Source organism: Plectropomus leopardus, chromosome 18 (genome assembly GCF_026936395.1).
Source record: "Plectropomus leopardus strain MGB_pleo_1.0 chromosome 18, ASM2693639v1, whole genome shotgun sequence".
Taxonomy (NCBI): domain Eukaryota; kingdom Metazoa; phylum Chordata; class Actinopteri; order Perciformes; family Serranidae; genus Plectropomus; species Plectropomus leopardus.
In genome coordinates this window covers 26,387,501-26,407,026 of record NC_142193.1, presented here as the reverse complement: position 1 = coordinate 26,407,026, position 19,526 = coordinate 26,387,501, and the positions used below count along the sequence as shown (strand labels likewise).

General features: G+C 40.6%; 1 protein-coding gene across 2 annotated transcripts in view; it reads left to right on the top strand.

Moving 5' to 3' along the window:
- The window catches only part of LOC121957209 (protein shisa-8), a 119,493-nt gene extending 107,077 nt beyond the window's left edge, over positions 1-12,416 (top strand). For both annotated transcript variants that reach the window (XM_042505740.2, XM_088069157.1), the window contains one exon: positions 5,348-12,416. In XM_042505740.2, the coding sequence (XP_042361674.1) occupies positions 5,348-5,844 (497 nt within the window). In that variant the 3' untranslated portion in view covers positions 5,845-12,416. The remainder of the gene's footprint in view (positions 1-5,347) is intronic.
- The last annotated feature ends 7,110 nt before the right edge of the window (positions 12,417-19,526 follow it).

Below are 19,526 nucleotides of genomic sequence, written 5' to 3'. Positions count from 1 at the left end.
ATTAAGATGTGCAAAGGATGTAGAATATTTTTATTTGAGGTAATGGCACAGCTATAAGAGCATGCTTTCTGGGGTTCAAATATTCCTCTTAGAGTAAGACATCATATAGTTGCAGTGGGTACACTTATTTTCGTGGACAATGTGGATGAAGAGGAAATGTAAGGGCAAAATTAAGAGATTACGGATGCAGTTCAGGACACGTGCAATAGTTAAAGTGGCCAGAAAGGGTCAAAAATCTCCTTTATAGTGAAGAAAATGATTGCAAAATTATAACTGAAGCATTGTTTCCCACAGAATTAGATTATGTTCTGTGAGATTCTATGTTTGGTGGTAGCTGATGCCGGTGTGGGGGAGACTTTATGTTTTTCTGTGTGTGTGTGTCCTTTTGGATTATTTTCCGTGTCCCCTCCCTAAATTCAGAGGTTTCAGGAGGCGTCCATGAAAGTAGCACAGACACAACTCTGTGACTTTTTTTTTCCACAGCAGCAGTTTGTAAAGTTTGATTTGTGGGGTTGATAAACGATTGGTGGAGAGGTGAGTAAAAGCAAATTTTTAGACCCAGTGCAGTGAATGGTTCAGTTTCACTTTCACTGTGTCTGGCATTCTGCCGTTACATCTGTGCCCAGAGTATGCTCTGCACTCCAAGAGTGTGGTGAAATAAATAGTAAATATGTATCCAATAACACTCTTAATGAATGGTCCAGCTCTAAAAAATAGAAAGTCAATATATAGCGCCCGATGCTGATATCATGGCGGGCCGCCACAAGTAAATTGATGCATTGGAAACTCTGTGAAGGTTGCAAAACTGCACATAAAAGTTCTAAAATTGACAAACAGAAAACATAAGCTGAAGAAAATTTAAACAAAGTTCAGCAGAGTGTCACAGATAACATTAGTGATGGGCTATTTGTCAAAAAACACCAGAACAAAATTGGGTTTTATGTGTAATGCCATTGTGTTGTGTGCTAATGTGCAGGTTCGTTCAGAATAATTGCTCAAGCATAAATAGTTGGCAATGAAAAACAACCAAATACAATACAGTCTGTTGTAAAACTCTAAAATCCTTTGCAGGGCCAAACTTCTGCAGTTCCAGTGCAGTGGCCCAGATTGAGCCCACAGGCCTCGCTTTAGGCTGCTGCTGGATGGAGAGCAGGAGCTGATGTTGTTGAAGATATGAGAATAGATGAAATACAGATGGAAAGATTGGAAAACAAGAGAGAGAGAGGGAGAGAGAGTCTGAGCAGATGGAGTTTGTGAAACGGAGAGGAAGGCACATAACACTGTCACAGAGGACCCTGCTGTCAGGTGCTCCTGCTGGCAACATGTGTGGAAACACTCAAATGGACAGCAACAGCAGTTGTTGTGGGAAGAAAGGATGTGTTTAATTCATTGTTTCTGTGCCGTCCCAGATTCTCCCGCCCTGTCCTGAGATTTGAACCAAATTCTGCTGCTGGAGTCTCGGCTGCAGTGTAGTACACCAAAAACAGATGCACTGAAAAACAGTAAAACTGCTCCAAGAACTCATGGCTTGAACAGCTCTCTGCATAAATAAACCTTCATTTGAAGCAATACGTCAGTGAGTGTCTTCCCGTCATTGTGCAAACAGGCAGCCGGTAAAAAGCTGCCAAAAGCGTGTGATGCACTTTACTGCACAGACGCATACAAATCAAGCAGCTTATTCCCTTTTCAATGAGTGAGGAATGTATGTAAATGTGTTCTTTGTGCACAATGCCTGGCTTGCACATGCATGTTCATAGGAACCAGCAGACACAAGTACAGTCTAATCCTCAAAACGTTCATCCCTATCTTGCAAAATTTAAATGAAAGCCAAACAGTTCAGTTAATTCTCCTTATTCTTAGTCATCAAAATTGTGACACTTTATTGCTTTATCAAGAAAAAAAACAACTCCTAAATCTCTCACTTGAACAATTGAAGGGATTCATTTAACTGCTCTTTCTCTGTCTTTTCTGTCTCCCTCTCCAAAGCGTGCAATTCATACTATCTGAAGGTTTCACTACTTGTTATAGCACGGAAGTGCTTCTCAGTTTAAAGAGTAACCTAACACCCGGGGCCATATGAATAAAACTAAATCTGTGTGTACGCACAGAGGCAGAAATATGCATTCACATTCTTTCTTTTATTTGTAAAGCCATGTGAATGCCTGATTCTGTTTTATAAATCTCAATTATTTTGGCGCTGGGCACATGGGCACAAGCTTCATTTTGACACCCACAGTTCCTCACAAATTGGTGTGGAAACACCCTCAAACATGCATATTAATAAGTGTGCCCCTTTCATCTTTCAGTGAGAAATACAGTACAGAAAGTGCTATTTCATTAACTGTGTCGGCAAGGTTTTCCAACAGTGCCAAAGCAGCCGTCATTACGCAAATCATTGTCACAGTGAAATCATGGTCATTTTTATCAAATATCAGAAGGATCAATGATTCATTCATAGCGCTCACATGGAAACTTTGCAAACTTTACAAAATGCTCCACATGATAATATCAAATAATCACTATATTATATTCTTACCTTGTACATGTTAAACGATTTTGTGTGCATTTTTATCTTGCTTGTGTTGTTTGTCTTAATCTACATACTATATCTTCATTTTATCTCAGCTAAAACTGCATGTGCACGTGTAAGGTGTGCACATTCTCGCAGCACATTCCTCCTTTATAAATACCAGTTTATGTGTGGGAAAAGGCGTATGCATTGTTTTTGCATCTGGCCCCAGGTTGTAAAGTAATGTACAGCCCTCTGTTTCATCTCATTTTCACTGCTGGGTTTGGTTGGGTGTTGCACCTGTAAGCACACCTAACATTGATGTCACAGTGTCCTGAAACCCCATGAAATATAATTCTACATCACTACAGCGATATAAAAAGTAAAACCACTGAAGAAAAAAAGCAGCAAGGGAAGTTTAGTAAGACAGCAGACACTATTTGAACATCTATTTTGTCAGAAATACAACGGATGAGTAACTGCTGCATCTGTTTACTGCCAACAAATATACATTTCACTGAGGAAGTCAGTCAAAAACAATTGCAAGCACAATCATCCAGCCATCTTGTCCTATTATTCCATGTTATATTTAAAACTGTTCTGCTGTCAAAAAACAAATGACATTGTCTTGTTTTGTAGACGCATTTTGATAACCGATCATGGTTGCCTGCACATTGCCGGCACACTGAGAAAAGCAGGACTGTATTTCTGTACTTAAATCTGTGGAGCAGCTTGGAGGATTTTACTGAATGATTACTGGTGACCCCGTCTCCTTCCTCAACAGCTGCTGCTGAAGTGCCCTCGAGTCACACAATGGACCCATATTTGAAGTGTTCAATAAGCAATTACCAGACTGTGATGGCACTGGACAGTTTCTTGACATGTGTGAATGTGAGAGTGCTCCCCGAGGTGTTTCCTGAAAATACAAATATAAGAAAATGTTCCCAGTCATCTTGGCTAGAATAAATTATTCGAAATGAATCGACAGTAGTGGCTACAGAGGGGAAAACAGGCCTCTGCTTAATTCTATATTTTGAATAAATATAGTAGGAAAAGCAATACATCTTCACATTTTCCTCAACTGCAAGCACAAATCACAGAGCTTAAGCCAATTCCAATCCTGCAAATATACAAAATCCAAAAAATGCTTTCAAATGATGTCCTTCTGAGTTGCGTTTATGTCTCATTCCTGTGAGCGCTGTGTGCGGTGCAGCCACATTCATTCACATTCATTACTGCAAATTCAACAGGTCGTGCATCCTCTGACCAGACTATTGACATAATTGTATTATTATGTTCCTGTTTGGAGTGTAATAATGATAAGATCAGACACACAGGCAAACAAACAGATTAAAAAACAAACACGCAGACAGATGTACTTTGTCATAAACATGTAGTACAAGCTGATAGCAGCTGCGTCCTGCTCTGTTGTGAGGAAGACAGATGTTAAGATACTGAAAGATACCAAGTCTAAGAGGAGGATTAATACAAAGCAATGAGGGCACAGAAATGAAGAAGAATTTTTTTTTTTTTTTTTTTTATTTCTCTCCAGGAAAAAAAGACTGATGAAACGGGGCTAACTAAACAAGGTTGTTCGTGACTTTAGGGCAGTGTGTGTGTGTGTGTGTGTGTGTGTGTGTGTGTGTGTGTGTGTGTGTGTGTGTGTGTGTGTGTGTGTGTGTGTGTGTGTGTGAGTGAAGGGTGGGGTGGGGGGGTTGGGGGATGGGGGTGGGGTGGGGTGTGATGACCGAACAGCAGAGTCGAGTTCCACTCAGGGAGCTCACACTAATCTGACTCGACACGCTGAACCCACTCTATTTTTACTCCCAACAAATCTCCCACTTTGCCCGACACTCACTCTCCTCTCCCCCGTTTGTCGGCTGTTTTCTTGATTCTCAGTCTCTCTCCCTCTGTTTGTTTCTCTCTGGTGCTGTTGGTATTTTTAACTCCACGGTCAGCGCGTAGACAGTTCAGAGCTCAAATACAGGAATATGGTGCGAGCACTCACATCTTCATTGACACCCGCATACAGTACACACCCTGCAGGATTCATCATCTTTGCCTTGGCATGTCTTTTATGGGCTCACCTGACAGTTTGACAGATTTGCCTCAAGTGTGTGTGTGTGTGTGTGTGTGTGTGTGTGTGTGTGTGTGTGTGTGTGTGTGTGTGTGTGTGTGGATATACAGTATGTGCTGTGACGTGATGTTTCTGTGAAACTTTATCCAGATGAGCATCTGACTAAGGCCCTGTCTACACAGATAGATGCGTATCTTTGAAGACTGATTTTTTTTTTACCTCCTTTTTCTTTTCTTTAACATTTTGTTTTTATTGGAAGCCAGTCGTCACAAAGGTAATAAAATGTACTGGCTAATGTTTCCTTTTATGAAACACCTACAGGAGATCTCATCGCCATTATTCAACTTCAGTATGCTCAGTTGTGTGAGAGTTTGTAAACAGACGGCTGATATCATTTTACTGGTTTTATACATGGACCCTGATGACTTCAGTTCGTCAAGAATTTTCTCAGTTTTTTGGATTCTTGGTTCACTGGAGGCATGCAAGAAATCAAGGTCTTCTTCAGGAATTCAACGTAACACAGGCTGAGTAATTGATAAAGAAATGGTCATTTATGGGGGTGAAGTATTTCTTTAATACCACACACACACACACACACACAACAAAGTTACTTGGCTGTAAAATTAGCCAGAAGTTGATATATATATGTATATAAATATTTAAATATATAGGTATGAGGTTAAGCTGATGTACATCACTTTTATCACTGATGGTCTCTGTCTCTGTTTCTCTTCCTCTTCTGTCTCTTTTTCATCATCCAGACACGACTGCACGAGACTACTACAAAAGTTACCCAATGGTAGATTACACCCACCGCCAGTCCCCTCCCACATTCCAGCCAATCAATTTCCACCCCAAAGACAAGCCCTTCCTCCCGCCACCCGACATCCATGCGCCACTCGCCATCACCATCAACGCCTCCCAGATCCCCAAGCCTAAAATCTCCAAAACCAACACCCACCCACTAACCTCCAGCTCGGCCTTCAAAGCGTGGGACCCCAGTAAGAGCCACATCCAGCACCCGGTGGCCTCCCATATGACCCTCCAGGGGCCGCAACACCACCCCATCCAGCAGCAGCAGCACCAGGCGCTGCACCAGCAGAACAGCCGGCGCCAGGCTTACTCCAACAAGAGGCAGTTCAGCATTGAGACGCTGCCCGAGCTCTTCTCGCAGCCGCTGGGCTACGGCCACTCGCCACACATGCACCCCAAGCACAAGGGACTGCCCACCAACAGCAAGACAGAGGTCACAGTCTGAACATGGACAGAAGAGGAGTCTAAGCGACTTTCAAAGTAAAGCTCCGATATCTTTTATATCCACAGCCGTAATGGCGAGAAGTGAGAAAGCAAATATCGTGTATAATCAGATTTTTTTTTTTTTTTTTTTTTTTACATTTTCCTCATCATTGTTGAAAAAGTAATAATATTGTGAGTGATATTTGTGTACTTTTAAGACCACTGGATCAAAACAGCAGCAGCAGCAGATTAGCTGTGAAGGTGGCGGATCGGCAGGTGTGACTCTTTGAACCCGGCCGCTCCTCTAAATAATTGAGTGGCCTCTCAGTGTGTTGGCACAGCTCTCCTCTCCTCCTCCTCCTCTCAACCCCCTCGCACCTCAATGATACTCCGCGCTGCTCTGTAGCACCACTCCACCACGCACAAATGTTCCAAACCGAAACACTATTTACCCCACAAACAAGCCCAGACGCACTCTACCCACATTTTTTTCTTTTTTTTCTTGGAGACTGTCAGAGAGGCTGGTAGGGGGAGTGTTTCCCCTAAGACTTTGGCTCCCCATCAGCAGAGACAATGCCATTGTGTTGTCAGCTCCCGTTGCCCTCCAGCCCCTCCGGAGAGTGAGATATCAGCCTGGCAATTCATACCAGCGAAGAGGGGAGGAGAGCGGGGTTGGTTATTCATCTCATTCCAGGGGCAAATGAGACGAGAAGGATCTGAAACGTGTACACACACTTACACACACACACTTGTCAAAAACTACAGACGCTTCCCAGCAGTGTCACAGGCACCCCTTCTCCCCCACTGACACACAAACACACACACGTACACACTCACACACACACACACAAACACTTATGTATCTCCACACACTGTTCCCCGGAAAGTGGGGAAAGTGAATAAGTGTGCTCTCTTGTTGGTATTTGTAACGGTTTGTCGAGCTGCTCGTTTCAGTCGACGTCTCTCGTGTTGCTGTGGATGTTCACCTCTAAAGAAAACCCAGAAAAGTGTCAGGATGCTGAGAAAAAACAGCAAAAGAGGTGATGTAACCAGAAAGGTTGTTACAAAGTCATTGCGATCTCTCCTCCTCTCTGCTCGAGGTTAGATTTCACAAATGAGGCTGGGTTTGTTTCAGGGAAATGTCAGCCAACGTTGCATATTTGGTACAAATAATTGATTGTCACTCTAAAATCTGACGAGCTGCTTTACTTCAAAAAATCTAGGAAACTGATTACCTTGAAATATGTTAGTAGACATACATTTTAGTCTTAAATTATGTATAGATTATATTTTATTGTTAAGTTTTCTTAAAATTCAGTCATATTTACTTAAATTTGTGAAGTTGCTGCAACTTGAGTATTATAAGTTCCATTGAATCAATCTCCAAGTTTTCGCAAATTCAGTAAACCAGGTTTACTGTGCTATATTTCTGTGTGCTGCTGGTTGCAAACTGGTCTATCATATTTGTATTTTCTTAAACTTGCAGATCTCCTAACTTCTTCATTGCCAAAATCCTCTCAAGTTAAGTCTGATTTACTTGTTTTATTAAAGTGCCCAACACTTAGAAAGAACAGGGTCATTTCAATTGTCATTTTAAAGTTGCAAAAACTTCACAAAATTAAGTAAATACAACTAAATTTTAAGTAAATTTAACAATTAGAAATTAATGGTTTTAATTTTTTTTTCCCTTTTTTCAAGGCACTTTTTACTACGATCAACTTGTCGGATTTTACAGTGTACCAGGAAATTAAATTTTCATTTGTAGATCATGCACAACCTAAAATATTGACTTTATGTATTGAGTCAACAGAGACCTGATTCCACAATCACAATCTAATTGATTGATGATGAAGTGTTTCTGGATGTAGGAAGAAAAAAGCAGTGATGCGTTACAGGAACACCTTTTCCCAGCATGGCTATTTCCAAACACAGCTGTTTGGTGCATGTGTTTACTGCTTCAATGATAACATAATCTAAGAGGCTGAAACCACTCATCAGTGCTCCACAATTTCCTTCACTCATCTACAACAATTGATAGTTCTAGCTACTGTAAGATCAATAATGCCTAAAAGCACCATAATATATGATAAGTTTACCATTTTGTGATGCTTTAAATTGGTAGTTGGTCTTGCTGCTTTAATTCATTTTACAGCATTCATTTTCTGACCATAGGCCGGCTGTTTGTTAAACTGTAATCTCTCATTTCTGTTTCTACTTGTTAGATACAGAAATTGTGACGTGTGCATGTGGAGACTTTGGCGATGTTTGAAGGAAAGTTCTGGTATATTTCAACCTGCCGTGTTTCTCAGGACACCAGTGACCGCAGGAACACCACCAATTTGCAGAGGTATGTCTCTCAGGATGGCCCAGTTGCCTTTCCGCTTCTATTCTCTGTCTTTCCTCCTCTACTTAATTTGGGCGATTAGATCAGCCAGCAAGTTGCCTCAGATGCAGATTCCTGGACTCAGACACAAACATTTAAAATGATTCAAACAGAAATCCTTTTTATTTGAAAAGATGTAGGAGGCCAGCACAGCTTGCCCCAATATGCATTGTTTTGTGCGAGTCCTTGTTTAACTCCAAACATTACAACAGAGCTGATGAGTGTAAAATTTCGGGAAATACAGAAGGTTGAAATATACCAACATTTCGCTTCAAAAGCACTTTTGATGGAGCAGGGTTGAATAATTAATGTAATGAGTAATATTACCAATTTATTTTGGTTGACAAGTAATTGGTAAAGTAATCACTTTTCAGTAAGTATATATATATTTCAACACATTCTCACTCCCAACTCATCAGACACGGCAGCTTAATCAGTGGCCCCACGCTTCAAACTATGACACTCTTGGTTCCCCTCTAGCATCAGTTTTGGACACACAAGTACAGCAAATTAATCTCTGTTTGGTACAAACTAAAGCGTCTTTCAAAATGAATTTGCACGTTCACAGGAAACTGAGGGTTTTTTTTTACCAAATCTACTGTAGGCACTGCAATAGACAGGTTTGCATTACAGATATGAACAACACTTCAACGATATTTTCGACATGTCAATAAAACACAGTTGCGTGATGACTGCGTTTCCATTGAGTGATATAATGCGACTTCTCTTCTCGGGATAACATTCCAAGATCATGGTGATGTGAGTTTAAGACATCAGGAGGTTTATTTTTATTATGGAAAGGTTTACATTGGAGTTACTTAAAAGCTTTGTGCGTCTCGTACAGAAACTAGGTTTTCATACTAAAGGGTGCCTTTAGTCACTGATGGCGACTGACCAAGCTGCCGTATTTGATGCTCTGGGAGTGAGATTTAAGCTGTGTTTTACATTATATAACATTCATTATATCATATTTTTCAAATAACTTCTGCAATGTTGGTTATTGTTGGCTTCAGTCTCTTTCAGCCTTCAAAGCTTCTTAGGTCCACACCGCACTTCACCGTACAGAGCAGCACAAACAGCCAGTCTGACTCACTGATTGAATTCACCTTCATTTGTTATCGCGAGGACACCAGCTATGCCGCAGTGCATATGCCTGGCACATGCTATAGCACATCGGACAGGTGGTGGAACCTAATCAAACGGCAGCGCTTACCAGAAGTCACACACTATTTAGCACTTTCCCTCACTCCCTCTCTCTCTCTTTCTGCTTCCTGGCAGCCTCCTGGCAGCCTGTCATCTTCCCCCCCGACCTCCCTCTGTGCATCCATGTCCATAGAAGGTTGAGCGATGGGTACCAAGCACTTGTCTGGTGTTTGGAACCCAGTGCTCCAAGCTGTTGTAAACCATTGTATTCTCACTAGGTCCTCAGAGCATGTGTGTGGGGAGGGAACTATAATTAATGACAGAGTCAGTAACAGCATGGCAGACTCCAGATTTACTCCACACACACATGCAAGCAAACTCAGCTACTCAAAAGGCAATGACAAACACGAGCATGCTCTGCTTTACATTATTCACAAGTGGAGATTTGCCGGAGCCAACCTGCTCCCTTAAAACTGCACCAAGTGGATTTTGTGCAAAAGGACATTTTAATTTTTGAATTCATTGATTTTCCTCCTGAGCAGAAATGTCAGTCAGCCAAATTCCCCAATTTGCATCTCAATTTTATGGAGCTGTGAATGTACACAAGCAAATAAAACGAGCGGCGGAGTGAAACTTTAACGAGAGAATAAATTAGCAACATAATGCTTGTTTGCAACGCCGCGATGGCTCTTCCACTTTACCTCTCCGAGATGTGAAAAACCTGTAAAGCAAGCCTGCTGGAGTGCTGCTGGCATGCTTTTGTAATAAGGGATCAGGGGAGAATGGGGGATCATGAATACAAAAGCATGAATGGGATATGCATGGCGTGAATATGCATCATCTGCGCTCTCGCCAGCGTTGCCGCGCTGTATGTACTGCACCGCGTTGCAGCAGGTTTCTTCCCCGTCTCTTTGACGTTTATTCCCACACGGTGCCACACTTTAAGTGGGTCACTTCATACGAAAAAAGTTCTCTGGCCTCTAAAAGCCCTACCAAAATATTCTGTGGGGTCTGTCCTTAATCACTCGGAATGCATTAGAGGTTGAGAACAAACGAGGAATGACAGCGAGTAAACAAGCAATATGCATCAGTAAAGCAATAAGCACCCTCACCCTATCTTTATCTCCCTGTGTGGCTGGAGCCCTCCTCGAAGTTTAGGGGTGGGTGCTAATGAGGGTGTTCAAACGGAGAGGGGGAACGGATTGGCTTGGGAGCAGATGAAGGAGATGAGACCAAAAAAGAGAAATGGGGTTGCATGGACACAGCTGATATGGCGACGGTTGTTTTTCATTCTGGTTTGTCTGGGTCTTCTAAAAACATTAATTCTGGGTTTTATCTCTCTGATGTGCTCAAACCACCAGCTTTTATAAGCACGGTGTGACTGTAGCTCAAAAAGGAAGTCGGCCTTTGCTCACAGAATTGCACAATTTCACAATAAAAAGCTATTGTTGTGGTCAAGTCTTGGAGGACAGATCCTACAAACAGTGGAGGTTTAACACAATGGCAAGACTGGATTTACAATAACAGGAGTCTACAGTAACTCCTTCAGGACAAACAGAGCCAGAGGACAGGCTACCAGCAAACTCCTGACAACTTCTTCTCAACTTTCCTCAAGTTTTGTCACAGTGATTGGTGCGGAGTGTAAACGAGCACTGTGACTGGCTGATTCTTGAATATCCTCTTGCTCTGTGGGAGATGCGCATCAGAGGTGCCACAATCACAAGAAACAATCGCGTTGATGTGCTGGAAAACACCTTTTAGTGTTAATTTCCCTGTGGCCAGGCATCCGGGATCCAGATTTTTTTTTTTCCTCTCCAATGCTGGATGGACTTCTATGACTCCCTCCAGGCAAAGGACTGCTGGAAAAAGCAAGCAGAATAAATTAGACTCCAATGAGCGACAGTTTTGCCCGGTGTAAATACTTGAACACATGCACAAGACATACACACACAGGAAACAAGACACAAGAGCCACACTAATTATATCTCTTCCGTACAATGTCCACAACTTTGTGGTACGAAACAGGACCAAAAGCCTTGAATGAGGAGAAACTGAGTACACCTAACTGATGCTTAAACATCCAAAACAGTGAGAATGCTGAGACTGTTTTGGATCATCAGCTTAGAGTGCTTTTACTCAATCTCTCCTGATTACTGACAGACTATGGCGTCACTGGCTCGTCTCAGAGCTAACTGACTGTTGTTTGTAAAACTTCCTCTCTATAAAAAGAAACAATGCAAGTATGCTACCGCAGGTTATCTGAATGCAACCTGGTAGACATACTTGGGCTCCATGATCCCTAGCAATATATAGATTATGGTGTATGGTTCAATTGTTTCTTTGTTTTCTGTCTGTTTTTTTGTACTGTGTTTTTTCAAGGATTAATTTCCTGTCAAAAACAAACAAAAAAAAAAACACAAAAAAAAATCTGACCAATGGAAAGTTTAAAAGTGCTTCCAGATGTTAGACTCATGGCTGCGCACCCTCAACCCTCCCTGACTGCCTTCCTTTTCCACCAGAGGATGTCATACGTTTGAAGCTTGTGATCTTTTGAGTTACGTTGTATGGTATACATGCACTCATGTATTTAATGTTAAAAGATATTGCATTGTATCCAAGTGCTTTGCCAACACATTAGCTGAAAGACGAAAGGAAAGATTCAGTGATTTTTCTTGTACAGCTTTTGCATCTGCAAAAAAAATGAAAAAAAAAAATCATGCGTTGTTTCATGATAATTTGTAACAGGCAGCAATAGGCTGCCTTGGATTGCTATGTATTACTTGTGTATATATGTATGCTGTACCACTTGTCTGCTGTGAAATTTGTTGACTACTCAGCTTATATAAGGGCTTTTTATAGATATAAAAGCAGACTGGGCAAACTGACGTCACTCTGTAACTCAAGACAAATTTCTCTAGACTTTTTTTTTTTAGGGATGAAGGGATATGAACAGAATTTTCATGCATACAAAATGCTACATAAATAAAGTTTTGACTGGCTGAAATGTCTACAGGCACTCATGCGACGTTGGCCCATGTGTCTTGTTTGAATAAATCTTTCGAGAAATACAGCATTCATTTGTTGATCATACCTGTGTGTGTGCCGGTTGTTTCTGTTTAGGAAGAGCAATTTTTAAAGAAAAGCAAAGATCAAGAGCTTTTCATGACTTTCTAATTAACCTTAAGCCTCATTTCCACTGCATGGTGGCTCAACTTGCTTGAAACTGTTCTCCTTTGGTTTTCCGTTGACAAAAGTTGTGGATTCTACCTGTCCATCCCTGTTCGGGTTGGATGCAGAAGGTGGTTTTGGTGTCACGCTCGTATGCCGAAAAAACTGACAGAGCGGACTGTCAGAGCGGATTTCGGGAGTGGAAACGGGCTGGTGAGTTACATCGTTCTTGTAGCACAATATACACAATATGTAATTTTTGGTGTCATTTCATAGACCCACTTCTTTTTCACTTTTTCACATACAGGATGAAATCTTGCACAGAAAATCAACAACAGCGACCTGGATAGACCACCATGCAGACGTTTCAAGTAAAACCTTCATCTGAAATTCATCAAGTTCAGGCTCATTGAGGCTTAAAGGCATCCTGGGAAATACAAAAAGAGCAATAACTGGAAGAAGTGAGTTCAACAGCAGGGTAAGTTACGACACTTCATCACAAAATAACCCCTAAAAGCACTGACTGTCAGAGACTGATGATATAAGCAACCGCAGCTTTATCAAGAATGAACGTTTTCACCCAAAATCTTCCTAATTAAACAGTCGTGACAACATTCATAGCTGTGCCAGCATAGAAACTGCCGCCTCCTACAAGCCGCAGCCCAAAAGATCTGCTTCAAGCTTTCATTTGACCCAGTTAGGGAGTTCCCAAGCTTGATGCACCACAAAATATGCTTTCAGATTTACTGGTAAGAGACACACATCAAAACAGAAAGGACAGAAACATCTAAAAAAAAAAAAAAATTTTTAAAAAAAAAGGACAAAATGTACCAACAGGTGAGAACATAAGGAACTGTATTCAGCTTGATCATGGGAAAATAACAGCTCTCTCTGTCCTCCTCTGTGTCTTTGTCGCACACAGCCTGAAGTCTGGATCTCCCCAAGACGTGTGTTGCCATTTAATGTGTTCTGACATCATCTGGGATTTCACATGATGTGTTTCCTTTGGGTTAGGAGCGTGTTTTAAAGCCCTTAAGTGTGTGATGTCATGCATCAGCACGTAAAAAACCTCCTGCATCGCTTTGTTCCTGCAGCCTGTCAAAAGACCAGTCTCTAATAGAAGTAAGGCTCAGTCTGATTGCAGTAAGAACAATAAAAAGCCTGTTTAATTAAGCTCTGAGTGGTGAGAGAGACGTTGCACATTTTATCATCCATCAGGACTGCCCATCGTATTTAATTGACCTAATTATTTCTTACTTAGTGCAGCAACATCCTCACGACGGGATCAATACACTAATCCAGTTATGAGTGTCTGCACAGTCATCGGACTCAATTTATTTCCAACCTGCAGCTTGCGTTAAACGTCTTTAAAATGATTCAGTTAATTGGTTTTGACAGTGATAATACGATTGCCCATTTATCCTGCAATCGAGATGTGCTGTAAATTAGAGCTTTCATTGTTTTTGACCCAGAGATGTTACAGTAATGAAAGAAGAGCAGAGAGACGAAGAGAATAAAGAGAGCAATTCGACAAAGGGTGAGCAAGAGAAAGAGATTTGACCTCTAACAGCACTGTGTTGTCTTTGTACTGTACGCACAAACATTAGAATAACTAATGCTGTCCTTTATGCACATAGCTGAGAGAAATAGAGCAAAATAAGCATAGCAAACGTGTAAAAAGACAGGAGTAACATGTTCACACATGGACACACACTGTAGCAGAACAGTGTAGAAATCAGCGCCTTGTTTGTGCGCACAAGCAATGTCAACTCCTACACAAGCAGAGGCAACTCAGCCGGGAGGTAAAACAGGATGTGTGTCACTGGAGGCACATTACAGAAACACAGAACGGATGACTTTTTTAAACATAGCACTCTTCATAATGACACTGCTTTCACTCCCAGAGGCTTGGAAGACAAATACACAGTGGTTCTGCATATTTTATTTCAAAGTGCTCTTAAAGGAATACTTCACCCTCTAGATGATCATTTGTGTGTCAATTACTCACCGTTGGTTATGTTGAATTCAGGAGTAAAGCTTTGTTTTTCTCGCATGCCTCCGCTGTGAACGTAGAACCAAAAAAAGAGAGAAAATTCTTAATGAATTGAAGTAAATCAGCAAACTCGGTCTGAACTTGTGCAGTATAATCCAAGTCTCATTTATCCAGTGGTATGCTCAGTATCCTCCAAACGCGTTCTCACTAAAACCGTGATATTTAAAACACCTCTGTAGAAATAGTGCAGGCGGACAACTCGTCCGTGCGTGAGATCTGTGCAGAAGTGTTTTAACCCTTTGAACTCGAACTGAAATGGTCCGCCAGTGCCCACACTAGTATTTTTACTTATTGTGATGTAACTTTCTTGGAGTAACTTCAAATGCTTTGTATCTAAAATACCTCAAATCTACAACCCAAGCTAAAAGTTCATATAAGTCAATAATCTATAATAATTGATAAGGGTATTGAAATTGTGTCACTATTTTTTTTTAAATCAGATTTTACCAAATTAAAATACAAAACATATTGATCCAAAACATAAACATAATATTTATAAGCACTCAATAAGTTATCCAAACTTATGTACATCATTTCATTTCAGAGACACGGTCAGTTTTATGAGCAGAATGCAAAAGCTTTGTGACAGATTCATCATTTCTGTGCATTTTTGCATGATTTTGCACCAAACACAATGTAGCTCATCGACATCATCACGAGGATAGATAATAATGAAGGTAAACTGACGCCTTAGTTTTCAGCTGCTAAAGAATGACTGTTGAAGCCAATATGATTGTTATTTTAGATCGATATACATACAGTATTATGCAAACAAAGATCTGCCATGACCCTCCGAGGGATGTTCGTGTATAGAGGGTTAAATGTTATGTTTTTTGCAAAAATCGATGTGTTTGGGAAGTACTAACAAGTGATGGATGGATGAGACTTGGATTGTATTGCATGAATTGTATCAGAATTTGTAAACAATTGTTTTGATATATTTTTGTGGAATAAATGCAGCCCCCTATGACTTACATTCATCAAGAACATTTGCCTTTCTTTTACCCTCCAATTTCAACATGTGGTGAGTAGTTGTTACACAAATGAAGGGGCAAGTTTTCCTTCAGAACCACAAAAAGATGCAGGTCTAGTTCAGCCTCCACACACGTGCTGTACTGGGAAACCCCAGCGTACTTGCAACTGGCAACACAATGATAACACATATGACACATATACAAGATACGCAATTGAGCAATATTGCTTGATCAATTTTGATAAACTGGGAACTGTGTGTGTGTGTGTGTGTGTGTGTGTGTGTCTCTCTCTCTCTCTCTCTCTCTGTCTCTGAGCAGGCAGGGCAGTGGGCATCATCTCCAGCTGTCATAAATGTCACAGTTCATTTGTGTGTCTCAAGGGTTTGGACCAAATCCATCATAGAGAGCAAAAAGCCAAATGCCACAAACCATGTCCACAATAATTTTCTCTCTTTCTCTCTCTCATCCTCTCTCTCTCTCTCTCTCTCTCTCTCTCTCTCTCTCTTGCCCATGGCAGGCATCCTGAGGCTCAGTACCAGTGTATAAATGTTGTTATTCAGGTCAGAGGACATGCACTGGAATATTGCATTACTATTACTTATTCAGTTGTCTTGCTGATACAGATTGCAAGATTTCTGCATTCTAGTGAAATATGCAACCTTTCAGTGACCCTGCAGAAAGCAATACCGTCATTATCTAGGAATGTTATACAAAACCGAAAGATCTGTATCCAATCAAAAGGCCTTTTTCACTGCAGATAATTTGTTGTAGTATGAAAAGCACAAGTGTCACTAGTAACATTAGCAATAGCTCTATTTATGTGTCCAAATAAATATGTGTACATGCACACTAATATTCCACTATTGCTTTGAATATGACAATAGTCTGAATTTGATACAGGTCATGCAATATTCTAAATTAGACCTTTTTCCTAATTTCACAATTTTCAATTCAGATACAGGATATGCCTATATCATTCATGGTTAAGGAGCATTCTTTGGACATTTGGCGCCACCTCTGATTTGTTTACAGTCAGCTCTATGCATTGGTCACAACCCAAGCTTCCTGCCATACACCCGTCTGTGCATGAGCACTGGCTCACATAGCTGCCAATCATGACATCAAATCCCTTTTTATAGCATCAAATAACTAATTAAAACCAAACTTAGCAATAAAAGGAAAACTTGAACATGCATCACGGTGATAAGAACTACCTAAATCAACGTTGTGCGACTTTTAGTTAATTGTTTCATTGTCATCGAATACGGATGTTTTGGGTTGGTGCTTTGGTGCGACAATCAACAAATTGCATTGGTATTTGCCAACCCCGGAATGGGACTCAACAATCAACTAAAAGTTGCATAATGTCACTTTGAATGACAGAAACCAATTTGATTTGTACTTTTAGTTTAGTTTGGCCCGTGTCCAATACGTTAGAGGCAAGGTTAATACACTTTTCAGTAAGAAAGTTGTGATAAATTTACTTGCTAGCACAAAATAGCAAACAAAACAACAAATATAACCACCACAACAAAACAGAAAAAGTTTGTAACTGATGAACATAGTAAAGAACAAGCCAGATATTTCTCTCAGGAGTTGGTTGAGACCAAAACAGAGCAAAAAGCAGAGTGAATATTGGACTTGAATTCATCGGGTTGCCTGAAATAAGATTCCAAATGAATTCTTATGTTGCTACATGTCTGTTGGGTGTAAATAAGCCACTGTTTGCTATCAAATTTACCATAACACATTTACCCCCAAGTGGATAAAATCACTTAATGTAGGTTTACTGGTCCATCATTATGTTTTAAACTGATCATGGCTAATGTTTTTGATTATTTAACAGGACAATCATGATGAAAAACTGTGTATTGTGGTGAGAGATTATAGATTATAATATGAGCTAAAGTTAATCATTTTAAAAGTAAAGGGAAACCCAACTAACTTCTTCCTTTGTTTCACTGACAGTCAGATGAAGATAAACTGAGAGATAAGACGATGGAATCAAGACTAATTCAATGCCATACTGTGTCCAGCCAAAAAAAATATTCCTCCCATTGCAGTCTGGAGGCAGAGCTGGCATTTTACCAGCCCACCTTTGTGCATCCTAGCAATGAATGGATTTTAACCGGCACCTGACAGAACCAGATAAGACAGGAGCTGCCACACAAAGCCACTCACTGCAGTCGATAATGACAGGACAGAGAACCAAATGAATGAAGGAGAAAAAAATACCAAAAAGCCAGAGGAGGAGGAGAGGAGGGAGGGAAAGGGGAGGAAATATCAACTCTCTGAAGAAATATTGTCAAAAAAGAGAATGATCACAAGAATGAGACTGAGATAGATAATACCGGGAGAAGAAAGGAAGGACAAAAGAAATCTGAGAGAAAAGGGAGATGACATTTCCAGCAGCACAGGGAGAAGAAGACGAGAGGCATGCATTTGCTGCAGAACTAACAGAATGTAACATAAGCTGTGGAGAGAGACAGAGAGCTAGACGGGCAGAGGCGGGAAGAACCAAAGGATGGCTTTAAGTCTGGTGCTGCAGGAGAGAGACAGACAACCATGGTGAGCCTGGAGGTTAATCCAGCTAATGCCGTGGTCGACTGGGGAGTTTGCAGCTGGAAACGGGGCCATGGAGAGCTGAGGAAGTGCTTAGCCTGGTGGTTTGATTGGCTGAGTGACATGGAGAGCCAAAAGCATGTAGGTTCCACTGGTTTTCATTTCCAACCAGAGGCCAGTACACTGAGCCATTACACACCCAGATACCTTTTCATGGTTCCTCGCTGTCCATAATGGTGGTCGGGGTCATTTTGCTTGTGGGTTGTCTATCTGTCTGTCTTTTGTCCATCTCCCATTCTCGTGAACGCAATATCTCACCAAGGAATTTCTTCAGAATTGGTGCAAATGTCTCATTTGGACTCAACAATGAACTGATAACATTTTGGTGATCAAAGGAAAAGGTCACTGTGACCTTGTCTGTCTTATTCTTGTGAACAGGATATATCAAGAATAGCTTGAGCATTTTTTTCTCCAAATTTGACAAATTCTCACTTGGACTTAATGATAAAGGACTTGGATTTTGGTGGTCATAGGTCAAGGTCACTGTGACTTTGCATCTGTCTCATTTTTGTGAAAGTGATATTTCACGAGCACGTCAGGGGAATTTCTTCAAACTTGGCACAAATGTTCCCTTAGACATAAAAATGAACTTGATGGTCAAAGGTCACTATGACCTTCTTCTTCTTCCAAATCCAATCTATTTACATAAAATATGGGCCAGGGCATATTAATTGACATTTACATGTAAATATGCAAGAGCCAGAGGCTAATTTCCATCTTTAGTCCCATGGCAGGTTGATGGGAAATACATAAAAACAAACTTGAACATGACCATCACAACACATTCAGTACAAGAAGTACCAATATAAGCTTAGTAGTAACGTAGGCTTTAAACTAATTGACAAAGTGTCTTAGTAAATTCTTAAGCTAATTATAGCACATAAATTCCAAGTAGGATAAAATTATTAAGTGATGATACTTAACATCTAAAAGATTAAAAGTAAACTAGACTCAGTGACCTCATAATTGTCTGTAAAAACATTTTTGTGGCCATTATGCAACATCATATTTTAGGAACAGAAGGTGAGACATTTGATCAGATACTAAATTGGTGACTCTAGTTTTTGTTAATATGTTTAGAAATTGATTTAAATCTGCATTTTTGTATCTTCACTCCTCAGATCAGATCATTTATGAATATTCTGTTCAGTTCTGCTTCAGCACCCTTAATTAGTTAATAAGCTGCTGATCATAGATGCTCAATAGAACTGGAATGGTTAAATGGGACTTAATAGGAAGCATTGAGGCATTAAGGTGTGTGCAGGGCGGGGGATTATAATCACAGGGGTAACAGTGTGACACTGAATATCATCAGGGACAGAAGGAAAGTGTTAGTTCATGTGTACATGGAATGAAAGGCG